Raw genomic sequence first — 19,980 nt, 5'->3', positions numbered from 1 at the left:
TTAATCTTCTTCTCCCCCGATGAAGATCGCGAGATCTGCGTGAAACTTTTTTCTCAACGACTGAATTTACGTTAAATTTCCAGGAAAATTATTGCTGTATGTAAAGTAGAAAATGCATTTGAAATACAAAGGCGCACACATGTTTATCTAAACATAGGGTGCGTGAAATTACATATTTCGCAATGTACCGTCGCGAATTACAGATTCAAATCTAAAATGAGTTTTACAAGAAAGAGAAAAGCAGATGAATTTTAAGATATATAGGGGAGGCTGTAACAAAAATATGCGCTAAACCTTTTTTTTTTTTAATTTTTCATGCTCTTCTTAGTACGCTATTTTATTTATTTGTTCGTCAAGAGTTATAATTGCAACTGTGTGCACATAATTCTCTTGATTGAAATATTTATTCAGATCTATTTCATTTGCATAATGTGATAAATAATGCATCGACTCCGCGACTGCACTTTTAAATTATAGACTTTAAGCACGCTGGCTTTTTCATTTGCTCTTAGCATATATATACATATATAAATTTTATATAATATATAAATAAAAATAAACGTGTACATACATTTATACTTTTATATATATATATATATATATATATATATAAATTCTTGTATATAATATTATATATATTATATATAAAATTACATATAAAATTATATAATTATATTATATAATGTTATATTCTAAAATTATATGATACATATATATAATATTATATATAAAATTATATGTATAATTTTATATATTTTATATATATGAAAGTATAGGTGTACGTTTCTTGTTATCGAAAAAAGAAACTTGGTAAAAAACGACGTGTCGATTCCGCGCAACTTCTCCCTTAAATTACAGCCTTTTAATACGCTACTCACTTTTTTTTCTTCTTCTTTCTACCGAATGTAGCAAGTATATACATCCTTCGTTTAAAAAGGATCGTCGATTCTCGTACTTTGATAAACTTTTTGCATGCGCGAGGTATATGTATGCTGGATAATGTGTCGATTAAAGGACGCACCACATTATCCACCCCCTCCGGCCATCTCCGTCCCCTCCCCCTTCTCCCTTATTCACCCCGGGTTACTCGTTGTGGAATAATTAACCGCTATGCAGCAACGTACCGCGAAACGACACGATCGATTTTAGGTCATGATCGTTCGCCCGTAATCCGATTAGTTTCTGCAACAGAATGATAAGTAACGACGACAGCGACAAACAATGACGCCAGCAGGGTGAGAAGGGAGGGAAGGGAACGAAGAAACGATATAAAGGACGACCCTCTACCGACAACGGCTTGTCGTCCCGGCTCTATTATCGAGCGAAAAAGTTGGGTACTTTTTTCTTTTTTTGTTCCTTTTTTTCGTCAGTCGTCCGAAGTGGAGCGAGAGTGATGTGCGTTTGGCGTGTTTTTTTTTTATTTTTATATTAAAAAATTTTTTTTCTTAGTTACTATGATAATTAATCGCGCGCCAATAACGTCGCTTAAATTCAGTGTTTTTATTTCGCGAATAATCTTCGATAGGGAAGAGGGTGATATTTCCCTCTCTCTCTCTCTCTACGCGATACTCTTTCATGATAAATATGACTTTCGACGCTTCGGGAGTGTTTCTCGCAAATTGACATTAGCCATTGTAGGATAAAAGCGAGTCTTTCTGTCAAATGAGGGTTCGCCATTAGGCCTCGTTATTATCGGCCCTTCGCTTTTACTTAGTCGTAATGTCGTTTCGTGACGACGTATCGTCAAAGGAAAAACATTTTACATGAAAGAGCCTTTTCTCCCTCTCTCTCTCTCCCTCTTTCGCTCTAATTGGCAGAGTCGGGTCCAATTTGCACTTTATACGATACGGTGACGTCATCATCCGTCATCTGTATCTGTCAAACTGTTCTTCCCGACAAAAGCGAGGAGAGAAACGCACACGTCGCCTTGGACGAAACAAGGTATCGCTCTTTTACCGCAGAAGGCTCCTCCGTAAATACTTTAATACTTTACGTTCGATCGTGTCCTGCCATTATTTACTAACACACATTGGCGAGAAGAGCGATTCTCTATTTTTATCTAAAGTTATAACCGCGTTCGTGGGTATAATCGGGATAATTTATCGCTCGGTCGGGATTTTCGTAATTTCTGCATCCTGCGGTGTCGTCCGATTTCGGCGAGATTTTAATTTTCGATCGATTCGGTCTCCGAAAATTCTCCGGCGAGATGCAAAAATGGAAATTTCGAAGCTGAAAAGGGACGAGTTTTTTTTTTACTTTATTTATAGTACAAATTTGTACTATTTCGGACATAATTCGAGCGTACACACATCCGTAATTCCGGATGGAATCGATACGATCCGATCGTACAACGTGTGAAGGAACGAAGAGCTCGAAGAGCTTGGTAAAGCGGCGAAAATCGATTTAACTGCTAGGAGCGAAAAGTTGAAAAGCGACCGGAAGCTGGGGTGGAGGGGGAGGGAAAGAGAGGAAGGAAGAAACGGAGCGTGAACGCGGAGAGCAAACGTTGAACGCGCAAACACGCGCGGGAGTTTGGCCTTTGCTTTCCGTTTGCACACCCAATCAGGATCGGATACTAAAAATAGGAGTACCATGACCGAACTCGGCTCTAACGCTCGATTCCACAATTATGCATTTCCCACGATTCGTCGCCGCTTTTTTTTTTTTTTTTTCTTTTTTCGGCTGACGAGAAATTCGCCGTCAATCGCTCGCTTTCATTAACAGAGAGAGAGAGAGTCTGGCTCCAAATTCGCGACGCAAAAGATTCCAACAAATTGATGCTAATAACTCCGAAGTGGAAATGTTCGAACTATTGGAAACAATTTTTGCAGAATTTTTTATTATTGATTGAATTTGAAGAAAATTTGAGGAAAAATAATATTCGAGACGGAAAGAAGACGAGCAGCTTCTCTATTTAATTAAAAAAAAATCAGTTTAAATGGATTCAATTGTTCAAATATATACCTTTAAGGGTTCAAAGAATTCAAATTTCGATCTATCAAATTTTTTAGACTATTCAAGAATTCCGAGAAATAAAATTCTCTCTTTCTTCTTTTTTTTTTAACGTCTAGATCCTATAATATAATATTTTTATTAATAATGTAATACTATAATATAATCTCTATTAATATAATATAATTTTTATTAATAATATAATACTAGGATCTAGACTTTAAAAAAGAAGAGAGAGAGAGAGAGAGTTTTATTTCTTCTCTTTTTTCTCTTTGATGATGAAAAAAATTTAAATAAATTTTATGTGGATATCATTATATTACAATAACAGTTTTTTGAATTTTTGTTTAAGAGTATTAACAATATTGACATATTTTTTATAGATGAATCATATGCATTATATCATCAATAGCATTACCGTGAAATATTCATTGTTTCGCAGATTGGAATTTATAATTACTTTCATTCCGGTCACAATCGAATTATTCACATTTGTAGATAGGTAATGTCGCTGTAAATTGTTTTCGGAAAACAGGCATTTTCAGGGATTTATAAATATATATTAAATAGGTCAAAGTCGTCCCACGCGCGTGTAATTATTATCGTCCGTCGACGATATTTCTTTTTTTTTTTTCATAGATTTAAGAATATTAATAATATTTTTTTAAATACGAGAGACAACGCATATACACGTATTGCTTCTTTTTTAAAAGCTTTGCTCTCTACTAACTAAGACTATTACATTCCACTTTAAACTCGAGTAAATGTCGGTTGCTTGGAAATCTTTCGTAGATAAAGACTCGAAGCATCCTCGCGAGTGCAAAGTCACGTTTCAGCGTTGATGAAATCAGCGCTCAAGAGAGCCCGACCGCGTTTCAAGGTACCTAACGTAAGTCCCTATACCTTCGCGTTCGTGAACGCGATTTCGCAAAGCAGATAAATCGACGAAATACGGGATTTTTCGAATAACAACAATTTGCCGAATCTCCCAATCTGTACTCTCCAATCTGTCTTATCACTTGTGATTGAGTTGTTTTTATATAAAAAAATAATAATAATATTGATCATAACTATTCAACTTCATAAGTTTTAATTTTACCGTGGATAATCTCTCTCTTTGCATAAAATATAATAATATTACTATTATCTATAATAACATTATTATTATTATTATTATTATTATTATATTTGATTTTTATTATTAGATTTATTATTTATTTTATTTTATAATAATATTATTAATAATTTTTATTATTATTAAAAAGTCCCTTTGCATAAAATCTATTAATAATAATAATAATAACGTTATTACTATTATTAGATTTTATGCGAAGAAACTTTTTAATAATAATAATATTATTAATAGTAATAATATTAAGAATATATAATGATAATATAATATTAATAATAATAATAATATTATTATTAATTAATACTGATACATTAATACGTAAAAATGTATACAATTGTATTCTCTTAAGTGCATTTACTAAAAACATATCTCAAATTCGTCCTTTCCGAATTAAAAAACTTGTCAAGTTCAAAGTTCACCGGATGATCGCGCGAGACCGATCTTCGCCGTCAATGATCGCGGAAGTAATCGGTGCGAGGCGAGCGCGAAATGAGAAACGGCGAACGAAAGAGCAAAGGGAAGGAAGGCAGGAAGGAAGGAAGGAAGGCAGGAAGGTACCGAGGGGGTTTCGGCCGGCCGAACGATTTTTCTTTGCAGCGGGTTCCATCGCGCTGCATTGCGGCTGCGACGCGGCGCGACGCGACGCGACGCGATGCGACGCAATGGCTGTGCTGTGCGAAAATGCGGTGGTGTATCGTCATCATCGTCACCTGATCAATCGTACACCTGATTCGGGTTCGCGATCAGGCAAAAGGCAAGAGGGCGAGAGATGATGCACCCCTTCTGCCCCCCTTTCTCCCATAGATCTAGGCGAACGCTACACTGAGAGAATTTTCTCTTAGAATTTACCCTGAAAATCATGGTAATCGTCAATATGATGTAAAGAATTTTATGAGAATTTTTCTGATTAATATTTTTATCACGATAAAAATAATAATATTTATTACAATAAAATATAAAATATGTTTGATTAATTTTACTAAACTGCATAGTATATTAATCAGAAAAATTCTCATAGAATTCTTTTCATCATATTGTCCCACGATTACCATGATTTTCAGGGTAAATTCTAAGAGACTCTCTGTGTAGCGATGGGGTTGATTAAGTATCTTACAAGTAGGTTTGCATTTGTTTGGTTTTTAATTTTCTAGGATTACTTTGAACAAAAAACAATACTTTCAAATAGACTCGAATCTGAATAAGGTACACAGAGAGAATTTTCTCTTAGAATTTACCCTGAAAATCATAATCGTGTGGGACAATATGGTATGGAAAAAATATTATGAGAATTTCTCTCATTAATATTTATCACAATAAAAATAATATCTATTACAATAAAATGTTTGATTAATTTTACTATGCAGATTAATAAAATTAAGCAAACATGTTTTATATTTTATTGTGATAGATATTATTATTTTATTGTGATAAATATTAATCAGAGAAATTTTCATAAAATTCTTTCTATACCATATTGTCCCACGATTACCATGATTTTCAGAGTAAATTCTAAGAGAAAATTCTCTCTGTGTAGGGGTTCGATTCTTTCATAAGTATTATATTTATAAGAAATTATATATATATATATATATATATTAATTTTTATATAAAATAATATATATAGTAAATAAAAATGTTAAAATGATATATATTATAAATAAATATAAAAATAAATATATATTTATATATTATAAATATATAAATGAAATATAAATAACTATATATAATATAAAATGTTTGATTATACTTTGCAAGAGTACAACATATGAAACATGATTTCTCATAACTATTATTCGAATCCTAGAAAATGAAATTTGATTATTGGACTCGGATTTTTAAGTATATATATATACATTTATGAATTGATTCCATCCCTAGCGAAGGGATAGCAGAATACAGGATTCGGTGCATCGAATCTGTGGATATAGTTCGGCTAAAAATTCGCTTCTATTATTAAAAATTGTGTGTTATTGTTATGTGAAACTCTCTTCATAAATATGTCGGTATCTTTATCGATTATATCGTGGTTTCTCTGTCCTTTCCCTCTCTCTCTCTTTCCCACCCGATGCATACTCTCGCAATTTTATTCTTGTCTTTGCTCCGAAGAATTGATCCTGGGGAATAAATACGCGCGAAACAGGGACATTTTCGTGTGATATTTGAAATCAAGTCGAGATTGCACTCTTATGAATTTTTTACCGTCAATATCTTGTCATTTTTCGAGGCGTCCTCCTTAAGTTTCTCGGAGAACTTAAAGTAAAATTATTCAAAAACTCTCCCTCCTTCCTCCTGATTTCGAGATTCCATTTAATTTTCATTCGCTACATCATATTCGATTTATTCTTTAATGTACTGCGATTTTTCAATCAGTCCCAACTCTTTCATTCTTTCCTCCCGAATAAATACGCGTTTAGGAAGAGGGGAGGAGGGATCGAAAAGAAGAAAGATCCTGCAAAAATTCCATTCCTCCGAGGGGGTTGATTCGCCCGCGAGGTCGACCGAAGAAAGAAATCCAGAGGGGGGTGAAACAGTCTTTCGTCGAGAGGGGGAGGGTGAAGGTAGAGAGAAAGAGAAAGAGAGAGGGTGGAAACGTCGAGAAACGAGAGGAGCGAAAGAAAATAGGACTCGGTGTCTGGTTCGGTGCCTGGTACTGAATTCCAGTGCCCGCTGTTTTATCGCACATGCCGCACGAACGGGCGAATTTCCGATTGCCCGCCAAAATATCAACCTCCCCCTTCCTCCCCCTCCCTCCCTCTCTCTCTCTCTTTCGCGAAAGAATCATTTACGGTCGTACGCTTTCCATGACAAGCCGAGAGAAAAGTTTTGATAAAATTCATAAAATACACACATACATACACAGAGGTCGGCTTATCGATGAATCTCGATTACTTTTTACCGAGTTGGCGCGTCGCCCGCTTCGCTTATTATCGTTAATGTGTTTGGAATTCTCGACTCGCGCGAGAAAGAGAGAGAGAGAAAGAGGGAAGGGGTGAGTTAACGAGACGGGAGACCTTTAGTTTTAACGATGTGCGCCTACCCCACCCACCCTCTCTTTCCCCAACCCCCGGTCGACTGCAAAAACGCAGCGGGCTTCGGACGCGAAGCGAGTCGCCGTTAGATTAGGTCAATATTTGGCTCGCTTACGCGGGTAACCGGGTCAAGGATTGCCGCTCGCCGTCGCCGAATGCGTCTCTATAACGTTTCGATAACGTGTATTATCGATGTATATTCTCTGAACGCGCTGCTCGCGTTGTTTCTCCTCTTCGTTCATTTCGAGTTTCTCTTCAAACTCGTCCTCGCGCGTTCACCCTCTGGCTATAAGTCTGGCGGTTTACTTAAGGGTTACCTCAATCCAAAAATATCAACGATTTTTCTATAAATCTTGCCATCGAACATCGAGGATAAAGTTTGAAATTAAGTATTAAATATTAAATTTAATATTAAATATTAAATTTGACATTAAAATTTAATATTGTCATTATTACTATGATCGATGCGGGACATTTGGTCACTCTTGATCTTTCTTGCGGGTCACATACTTGTCCTCTTCAGGATATCGCGAATTGTAAGCCTTTCGCGGGGTCGGTGGGTCCTGAAAGAGGGTCCCTGGGACCGAGACACCTCTTTTTCGGCCTCAATCGAAACCGGTCTGATGATACACAGAAGTGGTGGTGGTGGTGGATGGCGAACGGTCGGGCTGACCTAGAGATGTCACTGGGTTAGCGTGTCCATGGGCCATCCATAACTCCCCCCCGTCCATCCCTCTTCTCCCCCCGATGATACCCGGCGATACACGCTCGCTTTTACCCTGTCATAGAGAGACGAGACTGCGGGTCCGACTGACCCGCTCGCGTGTTTCCTATACCTGCAACGGCGAAATATGCAAGCCGACAACACTTGGCGTGTCTTCGGAAGACGAAGAACGACGATGACGTATGACTTTGGGGGCTGAGAACAATTAGCGGGAAGAGAGAGAAGGTTCCTCGATCGATTAATTATTTCCTAAAAATTGCGAAAGAAAAAGAAACGAACACATCTTCCACGGAACACATACGTTCCGGGTATAGATCCCCCGAAGGGACGAGTAGTACTTGGAGTACAAATCGTTCATCCGGATGAACGAGGCTGCGAACAATGCCGATTCATCCTCGAGCGGACGCAATGGAAAATTCCGCGTCACGGGAGAAGAATGCTCCTGCACGCTATTTTCGCAGAATATCCCCGAGAAACGCCGGTACCGAGGCTTTACTCTCTCTCTACAGGATGTCCCCGAAACCAATAGGATGTCCTCTTTTATTACCGCTCATCCGGAAAAGCTCGTCATTTATTTCTATTCAGTAGAATATCTATTTTCTTCTTTGTCCCTCCCGGCTGGCGCGAAATTTGTCCTGTCAAAAAAAAAGAAAAGATTTTATTCGACTTTAATCTTTATTATTATAATTAATAAAAATGTTAAAAAAAAGAATTCTTTGCGGTGAAAGAGACGTGAAAAATCTGATGAATTCTTTTTTTCTCTTTCTTTTTTTGGAACACCCGATGGTGAACTGTCGATGCATATATTTCGCTCGAGCAGCCGGTCTCGTTTTTCACCCCCCTCCGGGTGGCGCGCGGGGTGGGGGAGGGGGATGATTTCCTAAATGTCCGCGTCGCAAAATTCAACGAGCCGCAGTGCAGCCAGCCAAGCCGAGGCAGTGACGCCCTGACCTTTCGTTTCTCGGTCAACGATCGTCCGTGTGCATCCCGCACATGTGTGTATGTGTCTGTGTGGAACGAAAATTCGCAGACGTTCCGTCCGATATCGTCGAACCGAGGGGGGAGGAGGGGAGCGAGCTGTCGCTCTCTCTCGTCGGTTATCCTTAAAGAGACAGTTCAATTTAACGGGGCGACCCTAAACCGGGAGGGGGATGAACAATTTTGAATAGAACGAGAATAGACAGGGGCGCCTATTTCGAGATCGGACGATCGAATAATTTTCGCGAATTTTCCAATTTCCCCCTGAATTATCGTGTTACGCGCGAGTAAGCTTTAATTAAGAGCCTTTATATGAAATTCGCCTCCAAGTATATGTATATATACTTCAATTCCTCGCTCGGGATCCCGTATCTCTTCATCCTTGAGGAAAGACTCCCACGTCTCCCTCTCATTTCCCGTTTATATGCGAATTCCACGTCGCTTGTCGGAGGAAAGGCGGATACACGGACGACTGGAATTTCTAATAAGCACACACACACATACATATATATGCATATATATATGTATATATATGTATATATAAACGTCACACGGGTCTCCCGGCATTCGCTCTCGTGAGCGACGTATACGAAATACGTCAAATAACGAAATCGTAGATCGCCAGCCGGTCGAAATGAGGGTGTCGTCCCAGGAAATATTAGGTTTGACACGAGAAAGCACGACGAGAGAGAAAGAGAGAGAGAGAGAGAGAGAGAGAGAGAGACAAAGAATTTTGTTCAGCGAGAATTTTGCTTGCTACCCGACCTGACTTCGTAATCAAGTATTTTACCTAAACCAGTCTCTTATCTCACTGAAATGGAACTTTATTTCTTTTCTACTTATGTATTTTCTGATATTTTCTAGTACTCATACATCTTTATCGCTCTTTTTCTACTTACTGTCATTATTGAGCACTTGGTTTACATCTGTACGCTTTTGTCTGGTGCCCTTAGGGCTAAATGAAGCTACGATATGAAGCTAAGCGGTTCCCCCTCCTTCCGGAGAATGTAGTAATCCCCAAATAATGAACCCACGAGAGTACATCCCCTGATGGTCCCCGAACGTTTGTCAGCGTTTCACCCTCTTCGCTCTTTCGACACACCCGGTCGTTTAATCACTTCTCTCTCCGATCACTCACAATCAGTCTGCGCTGTTCTTTGTTGCAGGGACGAACGATGCTCCACGAACGAAGAATGTAGACGGAAAGGGGGGCAGGGCAAGAGAGCGAATCTGCCTGTCGCGGATTCGGAGGAGGACATCGCCGCTGTCTGAAGTCTAATCGAGCACCTTCCTCGCGTCTTCCTCGCTGTAAGTATCGAAAAAAAAAAGGGAAAAAGTTAGGAATGCAAACTGATGCCAAAAAGGAGCGAGAGAGAGGGGGGCGGAGGGAAAAAAGGGGGTAAAAGGAATTCAATTTCCAGGATGATTACGAGGGCGATTGTTACTTTATCGGCGAAATGGAGAGCGTGTGATTTAAAAGAGAGGAGATATCCCTTTTATGTCTTTATCTTATCACACTTTAATCGAAAAACGATTCTTTAATGTAATTAAGGTAAAGTGTGAGGACAGTTTTTCATCCAAAGTAATTACTCGAATCTATAACGCCGATTAAATGTGTGCGTCAGCACTTTTATATTAAAAATTGTTTACAATAAATCTTAATCTCTTATTCTCTTCATCATTAAGTACAACTTGTTTTTATTTAGATAGTAATTTGTTAATTTCTTTCTCGAAGAATTTTCGAGTTTTTGATGCAGAAGTTTTTTTTCTTACTTAATTCATTGATTTCAGAATCATTATGAAAATTTTTTCCATTTAATGAATTTTCGAGTGACCTAAATAGATGGAAATCTGATAAGACAAAGTCCAAAGAATAAGGAGGATGAGGTAGAATCACTGATTAAGAAAGCTCCAGAATTTTGTCCTTAGTTATTTTAGCCATAAGTAAATTGAACAAAATCACATTTTTGCGATTATGACGAGGAATGATCGCTTTTTTTCTCGTACTGTAGTTGTTGATTGTTTCAATTTAAAAATAGTTTTTCAGAAGAAAAATGATTCAGTAATTACTTAGCCAAACTTATTTATGAATCGATCAATAATTCTTAACAAAAAAAATGGAAAAAATTGTATTATTTTATGTCAAACAATATGAAACAGTAGAAAATAATTTTCACATCTCAAAATAATTCATTCTCCAGCAAAATTGGACGAATCAAATTTCCCAAAATTATTCATAAATCAGCTGTCACCTGTCAAATGTCCTGGCAGGACGAAGAGGTCAATTTAAAAAAAGTCATTTTTGGACATACATTTATACGAACTTTTTTGCTCATTTCGATGGGTGGAATCGGCTCTTGAAGTAGTAGAATCTATTTTTGTTACATCCTGTACGTCCCTCTTTCTCTCTCGCAAAATTCGGCGCTCGCTCGATCTCTGTACGCACAGTTTAAGCCGCGTGACACTATGGATCACGACCCTATCCTATCCTATCTATATATCTATATAATATCAAGCACATGTATAATGCTGCCGCAGTGTGCCAAGGGAAGTAACTAGTCGGCTTCGTGGCTTTAATGCGGCGACGGCCTCGCGCTGTCACTCTCGCGACTATTTGCCAATCGTCGTCGTCAGTGCTTCGTCGACGGGGTCGCCGAAATAGTCATTATTATCGCACCGTATCGCCGCGATAATAAGGGTGTACCCTTCGCGATCCTTATCGCGGCCGCGCGACTCTAATTGAGTAACTATATATCATAAGTATATCGATATACGCGGGGGAGGAGAACTCACGAGGGGAGGAGAAAAAGTGTCGACGGAAATTTCGTTGAGAGAAACCTCGGGGTGAGTCTGAAGAAAAGATCTCTTCTTAATTCGTGAAAAAAATCGCTTCGTCTTTCCTCTTTTTTTTCTCGATTTTTTTATTTCTCCTCTTAGAAAAAAAAGGAAATCGACAAAGTCTGCAAAGATTTAAAAGCTAGACATATTATTTTCGAAAAAAAAAAAAAATAAGTCGAACCAGATTGGAGCGAGAAATGAAATACGTAATCATTATTCGAGCGATCGAATGAAATATTCGAATGGGATCGCGGGGTCGCACGAATTCGCTTTGAGAATCACGCTGTTGTTTCCGCCGCGCAATTTTCTCTCATGGAGACTTTGATTATTTTACGTGCGGGCGAGACTATCTCTCTCTCTCTCTTCGACGTGTAATGTGCTAAACCAATAAATTCCAATTTCTGACGACGCGTTAAAGCCGCGGCCTCGTGCGTAAACTTCCGCGTGCGACGACGTTCCCGTGGACGAGTTGCGTGTGACCGAACGCGCGTTCGGAACACGTAGAAGGAAGTTGCTAATCAACCGTGGACCTTCGTGTGGTGTAACTAGAGACTACTATCATCCTACTAATCCCTCCTAACGTGTGTGAGACGGGGAAAGGGAGAGAGAGAGAAAGAGGGGGGGACGAAATCGACGTATTATCGGGCACGCTGTTATCATACATCATCGTCTCGATGTGCGAAAGTGCATTTGGAAACTTATTATGCGACATATATAATGATATATATATATATATATATATATATATATATGTCTATATGTATAAATATGTATATATTTAAATATATGTATAAATATATATATATATATATAAATTTATATAAAAATATATATGTATGTATATATATATTTTATTCATTTATAACATATAATGAATAAAGATATTACACTTGTTGCGCGTTTTTTGCAACAGTTTGTTTGGCTAATTTGAAATCAGTTTTCCTTGGCAAAAATCTCGATAGTTTTCGAAGAAGCTTTTCAAGAAGTTGAAATTACATGAAATTAAAAAAAGTTACATTTTATTATCTACGGTGAAACTGACTTTGATAGAAATTAAAATTCAAGGTTTAGTTACAATGAAATATATAATGTTAGAAAAAAACGGAGCATTTAAGACTTGTTAAAGGAACATTGATCCCAAGTGCACTAAAAAAAAAAATTTGTTAACTTGACTAAGCCTTTCAATTAAATTATTATTTTGTTAAAACATATATTAGTATTTAAGTCAAATATACATTTTGTTAGATTTAATATGTTATATTTAATTCAAATATTTCTATATGTTCAATTAACAAAATAATATTTAGTTGAAAGGTTTAGTCGAGTTAACAAATTTTTTGGGGAAAAAATCATTCATCATTAAAAAATAACGCGTTATTTGTGTAGAAAAATCATTGAGATATATATATATTTTTAATATTGCAAATGTATTGCGTAATATACAGAGTGCTTTACAATGAGTGTAAAAAACTTCAACAGCTTATTGCGGAGGTCATTTTAAATAAAAAAATGTTATATGAACATAGGTCCTATTTTAAGCTTGCATTCGAGCTTAAGGAGCACATTTTAAGCACTTGTTATGATTCATACACCAAAGTGTTATTTTTCAATAATAATTGTTAATTTATAAATAAAATATGTTTTGTTATTTTTTAATTGCAACTAGATATTAAATCTACTATTTATTACTGCATTGATAAAATTTTGATCTTGTGTTGTTCCATAACTAATTAAAATAGTTGAAGTTTTTTACACTTGTTGTAGATCATTCTGTATATATTATCATTCTGCATATTTTTTCTATCGATAGCGTACAATAAAAGTATTACACTTGTTGCGCGTTATTTTTTTTTTTTTTTAGCTACAGTTTGGATAATTTAAAGTCGAGTTTCCCTTGGCGAAAATCTCGAGGCACCGATAGTTTTCGAACTATCGGAAAAGAAGCTTTTCAAGAAGTTTGAAATTACATGGAATTAAAAAAAGTTACATTTTATTATATCAGGTGAAACTAATTTCGATAGAAATTAAAATTCAAGTTTAGTTATCGAAATATACATTATGTATTATGTTTAAAAAATGGAGCAATTTCAAGACAATCTCGCTAAGGAAATATTGATCCCAAATGGAAAAAATTATTTATCGATAAGAAATAATGCGTTATTTTATCAAACATTCATATAAATATTTTTATATATATTTGCAATATTTTTCAAATACATGTATCATTCGATTTCGTTGGATTGAGATCGCTGATTAATTGCAATATTTTAACACTATCTTTCGGCATTTTTTTTTACTATCATTTTATATTCTTTCTTTTTAATTTAGAAGATCGGGCTCGATGTGTGTGAGAGAATTTCATATGTGAATTTCATTTTATCTTTAATACCCTACAAGTCAAAAGTTCTTTGCTTCGATGTCTCTACAACATTGCGCTGGGATTTGCAAGATTGCAACGTTGTTAAAATGTTTTTGTGTTGTATAAATAACTCTTGACTTCGTCGCGTGGATCGTCGTTGAAAATTTGCGTTCAAAGCCTTGTAGAGTCTATTAAAACAGCACCCAGCTTTAGTTTGTAATTCCGAGACACTCTGTGTATATCACGACGATGTATTTCGATGTATCGAGAATATCAACGCGGCACGTACATAAAAAGTTTTCAGCTATATAAGGTTATATAAAGTTTGGTATGGAAAAAGAAAATTATCGATAAAAATTATCAGGAAAACACTTTATTATTTAGAGTTTTTACGACGACAAATCTATAATATTGCAAATAACATTTGAACAAAGTATGGGAATATTTGGATAAAGTCGGGACTACAATTACGGGCAGGAGAATAATGGCGGAAATTAAATGTTCGTCTTACTAAAAATGTGCGAGAAAATAAGCAAGGTCGCGTATCAGCTGTCCGTCAGTTATATAAATTATACGACCTTACCACGACAATAAATCGTGAATGCTTGAGGAGTCGGCGTAGTAAAATGGAAAGAAACATGTCCAAATATTATTCAACGAAATCAATTATAATACTTATAATAGCCTGTCTCTGTCCAAAGATGTCATTCTCTTCTAATCTCTCTTCAACGCTTTCGAGTTTCTCCGATAAACGAAATTATTGATGCATTTATTCGCGAGAAAAAAAATGGTAAGAATAATTCATATACTCTATATTGCTGCCTAAATATCTTTAGAGGGAGAAAATGTCTATAAAAATTTCTATTTCTCAGCGGATTTCTTTCTAATCCAAATCTGTAAATCAGTATTGAAATGCTAATTTAAAATTAATAATTTTATATATAATATATAATTTCTATAATTATATATATATATATATAATTTATATAATAATAATATATAATTAAAATAATATATAAATAAATCTGAAATAAATAATATATAATTGATATGAAATTAATTAGCTAAATATGTAGTATATTTATTAAATTAACTTAGTTGAAATTAAATGTTAGTCAACTTTATCGGCGTGGTTTCGGATGCTGTAAACCGCAGTGTCTCGTGTATCACCACGAGGCAGCTTCAATTACCGCCTCAGATAGGGTTACTTTGTCTCTACGGAGATAACTTCGCGCTAAAGGGAGTTCGAAGCAAGAGGTGGATGCCGTAGAAGGGTAGATAAGGGAAAGTAAATATTTAAGGAAGAAGATTAATACACTAATTTCTCGACGCGCCGTTGCTGGTCGATTATTCTGTCAAATGTCTCTTATTTTTTTTTTAATACCCCTCGAAATCGAATCCTTCGAAAATCATCCCTCATCCCTCTCTCTCTCTCTCTCTCTTCTTTCTTTAAATCGTCTGATAAAATTTGTTTTATTTTCTTTCGTTTCGAAATTAATGCGTTCGCAAATTATGCATCGCCGCATTGGCGCATTTTTCTAGCATCTGCATCTTTCATGTCAACCGTGCTTGCGTCAACCGGATGGAACATGAGACACATTCGGTTGAAAATAAGTCCTGCTCGCGATATATTCGACACGTGTATACGAATGTGAGATCCATTTCTATCACGGGGATGTTAGACCAAATGTATATTTGTATCCGGAGTACGCGACTTCGCAAGGGAAACGTGTGTCGGCGATATATTTTATATATTTATAAACACGTATTGACATACGAAAACCTTATTTATTCTTTGCGCATCTCGTTTGACACTGTTTTAGTTCTTTTATACGGATTATACAAAGTAATCTACAACGAGTGTAAAAAAACTGGGACAGCTTATGTTCGAGAAATTATTTTAAATAAAAAAATGTTATATATAAGAACATAGGTCCTATTTCAAGCTCGCATTAAAGCTCAGGGAGCACATTTTAAGCATTTTTCATAACTCATACACTAAATTATTATTCTTGAATAATAATTGTTAATTTATAAATAGAGTATGTTTCATTTTTTAAATTGTACAACTAGATAATTATTTATTCGATTAATAAAACTTTGGTCTCTTGTAGTTTTTTATAATTAATTGAAATAGGACTCCCGAACAAGCTCAAAGTTTTTTACACTCGTTATAGATCACCCTGTATAATGATTATTGTAACATATTTACTCTTAAAAATCAAATCTGTATCATTCGTCAGATGAGAAACGAGCAGTTTCCGATAGATTAATCCACTCCCTCACTCTTTCATCGCAACATTTCCGATCGTAAAGCGGAAGACGTAATCGGAAGCAACGTGACACGCAGAATTGTTACTTCAAACATTTGTATACCAAGTAATTTGTTCATTTTCATTCGCATTACATGTACACAAACATATCTAACTAAATACACCTTACACGAGAATGAAAAGCAAATTTACACAATTAATAGTTTTGCAAAAATAAGATACCTTACAGAAAATGTATATATATATAGATATATTTATTATTATAATTTTATAAAATTATAGTTCATAATTTATATGAATCTATAATTATAATTTTTATAAAATTGTAATATAATTATAAATTCTTATAAAATTTATAATACATATTTATATTATTTATAATTTATAATTAATGATCGTATACGTCCGATACTAACGATTTGTTTTGCTCCCTTTTGCAGCCGAGCAGGCAGAATGTCGAGAAATCCTAAAAGTTCCTGGCGAACCGGCCCCGGCAGGCTGGAGGCCCTGTTGACGCTGAGTCTGATCCTGCTCCTCGTCCTGCAGCCGGATCCTTGCTGCGGTTCGCCGTCTCATCGTAGCAGACACCACGAGCACGAGCTGCACGTCGCGCAGGAGGGTTCGTCGTCGTCGTCGTCGTCGTCGTTGCGCGATGAATTCGACGTCAGGAGTTCCAGGATCAGCGAGGAGCTACCGCGAGCGTCCGCCTTCACCGGCAACGATCCGCTGATCGTACGTACCAGGAAGGGCATGATCCGCGGTAAGACTTTGACCGCCACCACCGGCAAGGAGGTCGACGCCTGGTTCGGCATCCCCTACGCCCAGAAACCTCTCGGTAAGTTTTGCGAGGGAGAAAGAGAAGAAGAATAAGAGAACGGTATCAGTAAAACGAAAAAATGATGCTTTTATTGTAATACATTATAAGACAAGTTCTCCTAATGTCTAACTTGGTAAAAAATTGAGAAAAACGAATAATAAAATTGTTATAATATTTTTTGAAAGAAGAGGATTAATTTCAAGTAGACTTTGATGAGGTCCTGGTTGCGCGCAATTTTATACACAGATTTCCTCAGCGTCTCCTAGTGTTTAGCTTAAAAAAAAAAAAATTGAAAAAAGCGAATATAGGGGGTTAATTTCAAGTAGATCTATATTTGATGAAAGATTCTTGTACAGGTCCGCTGAGGTTTCGTCACCCGCGACCGGTCGAACGCTGGTCGGGCGTGCTGAATGCGACCTCCCTGCCGAACAGCTGCGTGCAGATCCTCGACACGGTGTTCGGCGACTTCTCCGGCGCCACCATGTGGAACCCGAACACGCCGCTGAGCGAGGACTGCCTTTACGTGAACGTGGTGGTGCCGCGGCCCAGGCCTACGAACGCCGCTGTCATGGTATGGATATTCGGTGGTGAGTTCCCCCATGAGAATCCATCATCAGTCTCTCACGCTTGGTGTGGTAGCTCTATTCTTTATTATACACTCAGCTCACAGTAGCTTCAAGAAGTTATTTACTGATTGTGAGAAGCATTGTATAATAATTTAAGATGCATTTCCTTCAAAGTAGTCGTCTGTATATTTCTGTCACAACGGCTATAAAGCTGTCGAAAGTATTATTGAAAGCCATTTTGTGTCTAAGCCTCTCTACAGTCGTATTCTGAATGACGTCAGCAGCAGCATACTGCGTTTATGTCAGTCATAAAGGGTTTTTTTTTATTGCCTCGTCACAGTATACTTGTCCTGTTAACGTTTCAATTAATGAAATTCGCAACGTTGTTCGGTTATAGATATTTTCAATTGCGGCGTGAAAAGATCAAATAATTGCTATTATGCTGTTAAAGGATACGAAAGTATTTGCATGTTGACAGCATGAGTGAAGCCACAAAATATTCGTGGGAATTTCTGTCAATCAATTCTGAAACCAAACCTTTTGAAGCTACTAATATTAGAGCCAGAGAAAATTAATAAAACGCGATCGATTAATAAAAAGATTAAAAAATATAATTTATATAAAATTTTATTGTTGATTACAATAATATAATTTCTTCTTTTTAGTTTTTTTATATATAAGAAATTTTAATATTATATTATATATAAATAATATTTTAAAAAATAAATATATTTTTTAAATATTATATATAAATAATATTATAAAATATGTATATGTGTGTACCAGTATTATAAACTGTGTAGCCGCGAAAAATCCAAGGATCTCTGCGACCTCTCTTTCAGGTGGCTTCTATTCCGGCACGGCCACCCTCGACGTGTACGATCACAAGACCCTGGTCTCGGAGGAGAACGTGATCGTGGTGTCCATGCAATATCGCGTGGCCAGTCTCGGCTTTCTGTACTTTGGCACGTCCGATGTGCCCGGTAACGCCGGTCTCTTCGACCAAATGATGGCCCTGCAGTGGGTGCGCGACAACATCGCCGCTTTTGGTGGCAATCCCGACAACGTCACGCTCTTCGGCGAGAGCGCGGGCGCGGTCTCCGTCTCCATGCACCTCCTCTCGCCGCTTTCCAGGTCAGTTTTAATCAGACAGCAAACAGATATCGAAGATCCCGCGATATGAAATTCGAAGGAAAATTATTTTTATTTCTTTTTGCAATATTTTATATTTATATATAATATTACTATATTTTTATATATTTGTTATTTTTATATATTATGTATATATGTATATTTTATACATATCATATATTATTATAAATTTTTATTATATGTAGATGTAAATTTTTAATATTCCATTTTTTATACATTTTTAGATATTAATTTTATATAAATGATAAAATTGGATATACACAAAAATACAAGTTTTTTTTAAAGATTATTTAATATAATAATTTATTTATATTAATATTGTAATATCAATATTATACATACATATATTATAAATTTTTTGTATAACGAGTCGGCGATAAAAATCACTTTTTCGGTTGTCGCTAAAAAACCCATCCGGGATTTTCGATTCCAGGCACCTGTTCAACCAGGCCATCATGCAATCGGGCTCGCCGACCACGCCGTGGGCGATAATCTCGCGCGATGAATCGATCGTGCGCGGAATCCGGCTGGCGGAGGCGGTCGGTTGTCCGCACGATCGCGACAATCTGCGGGAGGTGATCGACTGCCTGCTGACGAAGGACGCGGAGGAGTTGGTGAAGAACGAGTGGGGCACCCTCGGGATCTGCGAGTTCCCGTTCGTGCCGGTGATCGACGGCGCGTTCCTGGACGAGACCCCGCAACGCTCCTTAGTCACGACGTCCTTCAAGAAGGCCAACATCCTGATGGGCTCCAACACCGAGGAGGGCTTCTACTTCATCATCTACTATCTCACGGAGCTGTTTCGCATCGACGGCACCGAGGACGTGAAGGTCAGCCGCGAACAGTTCGTCAGTGCCGTGTCCGAGCTGAATCCCTATGTTAATCAGATCGGCCGACACGCCATCATCTACGAGTACACAAACTGGCTGCACCCGGACGATCCCGACGCGAATCGCGACGCTATCGACAAGATCGTCGGCGACTACCAGTTCACCTGCAACGTCAACGAGTTCGCCGGCCGTTACGCTGACACCGGCAACACCGTCTACATGTACTACTTCAAATACAGGTAAAAGGAGATCGATTCGCACGATACCATTCGTAAGACGCCTCCGCATCGACTATGGTAGTTTGGAAAAGCTTCAGAAATTATTTTATTA

General features: G+C 37.0%; 1 protein-coding gene across 3 annotated transcripts in view; it reads left to right on the top strand.

Moving 5' to 3' along the window:
- The window catches only part of LOC145945437 (acetylcholinesterase), a 34,639-nt gene that overhangs the window by 1,208 nt on the left and 13,451 nt on the right, over positions 1-19,980 (top strand). For 2 of the 3 annotated variants that reach the window (XM_083054440.1, XM_083054443.1), the window contains exons 2-6: positions 9,982-10,123; positions 16,726-17,120; positions 17,459-17,689; positions 18,511-18,802; positions 19,254-19,889. In XM_083054440.1, the coding sequence (XP_082910566.1) occupies positions 16,739-17,120; positions 17,459-17,689; positions 18,511-18,802; positions 19,254-19,889 (1,541 nt within the window). In that variant the 5' untranslated portion in view covers positions 9,982-10,123; positions 16,726-16,738. Of the gene's footprint in view, positions 1-9,981; positions 10,124-11,398; positions 11,660-16,725; positions 17,121-17,458; positions 17,690-18,510; positions 18,803-19,253; positions 19,890-19,980 lie in introns of those variants that run through there. The other variant, XM_083054441.1, reaches the window with a different exon arrangement.

Source organism: Prenolepis imparis, unplaced genomic scaffold (genome assembly GCF_030444845.1).
Source record: "Prenolepis imparis isolate NDT839.2.m4 unplaced genomic scaffold, iyPreImpa1.0 SCAF_14, whole genome shotgun sequence".
NCBI classification, from domain to species: Eukaryota; Metazoa; Arthropoda; class Insecta; order Hymenoptera; family Formicidae; genus Prenolepis; species Prenolepis imparis.
Note: the sequence above shows the minus strand (reverse complement) of the source record. Positions and strands in the feature narration are given on the sequence as shown.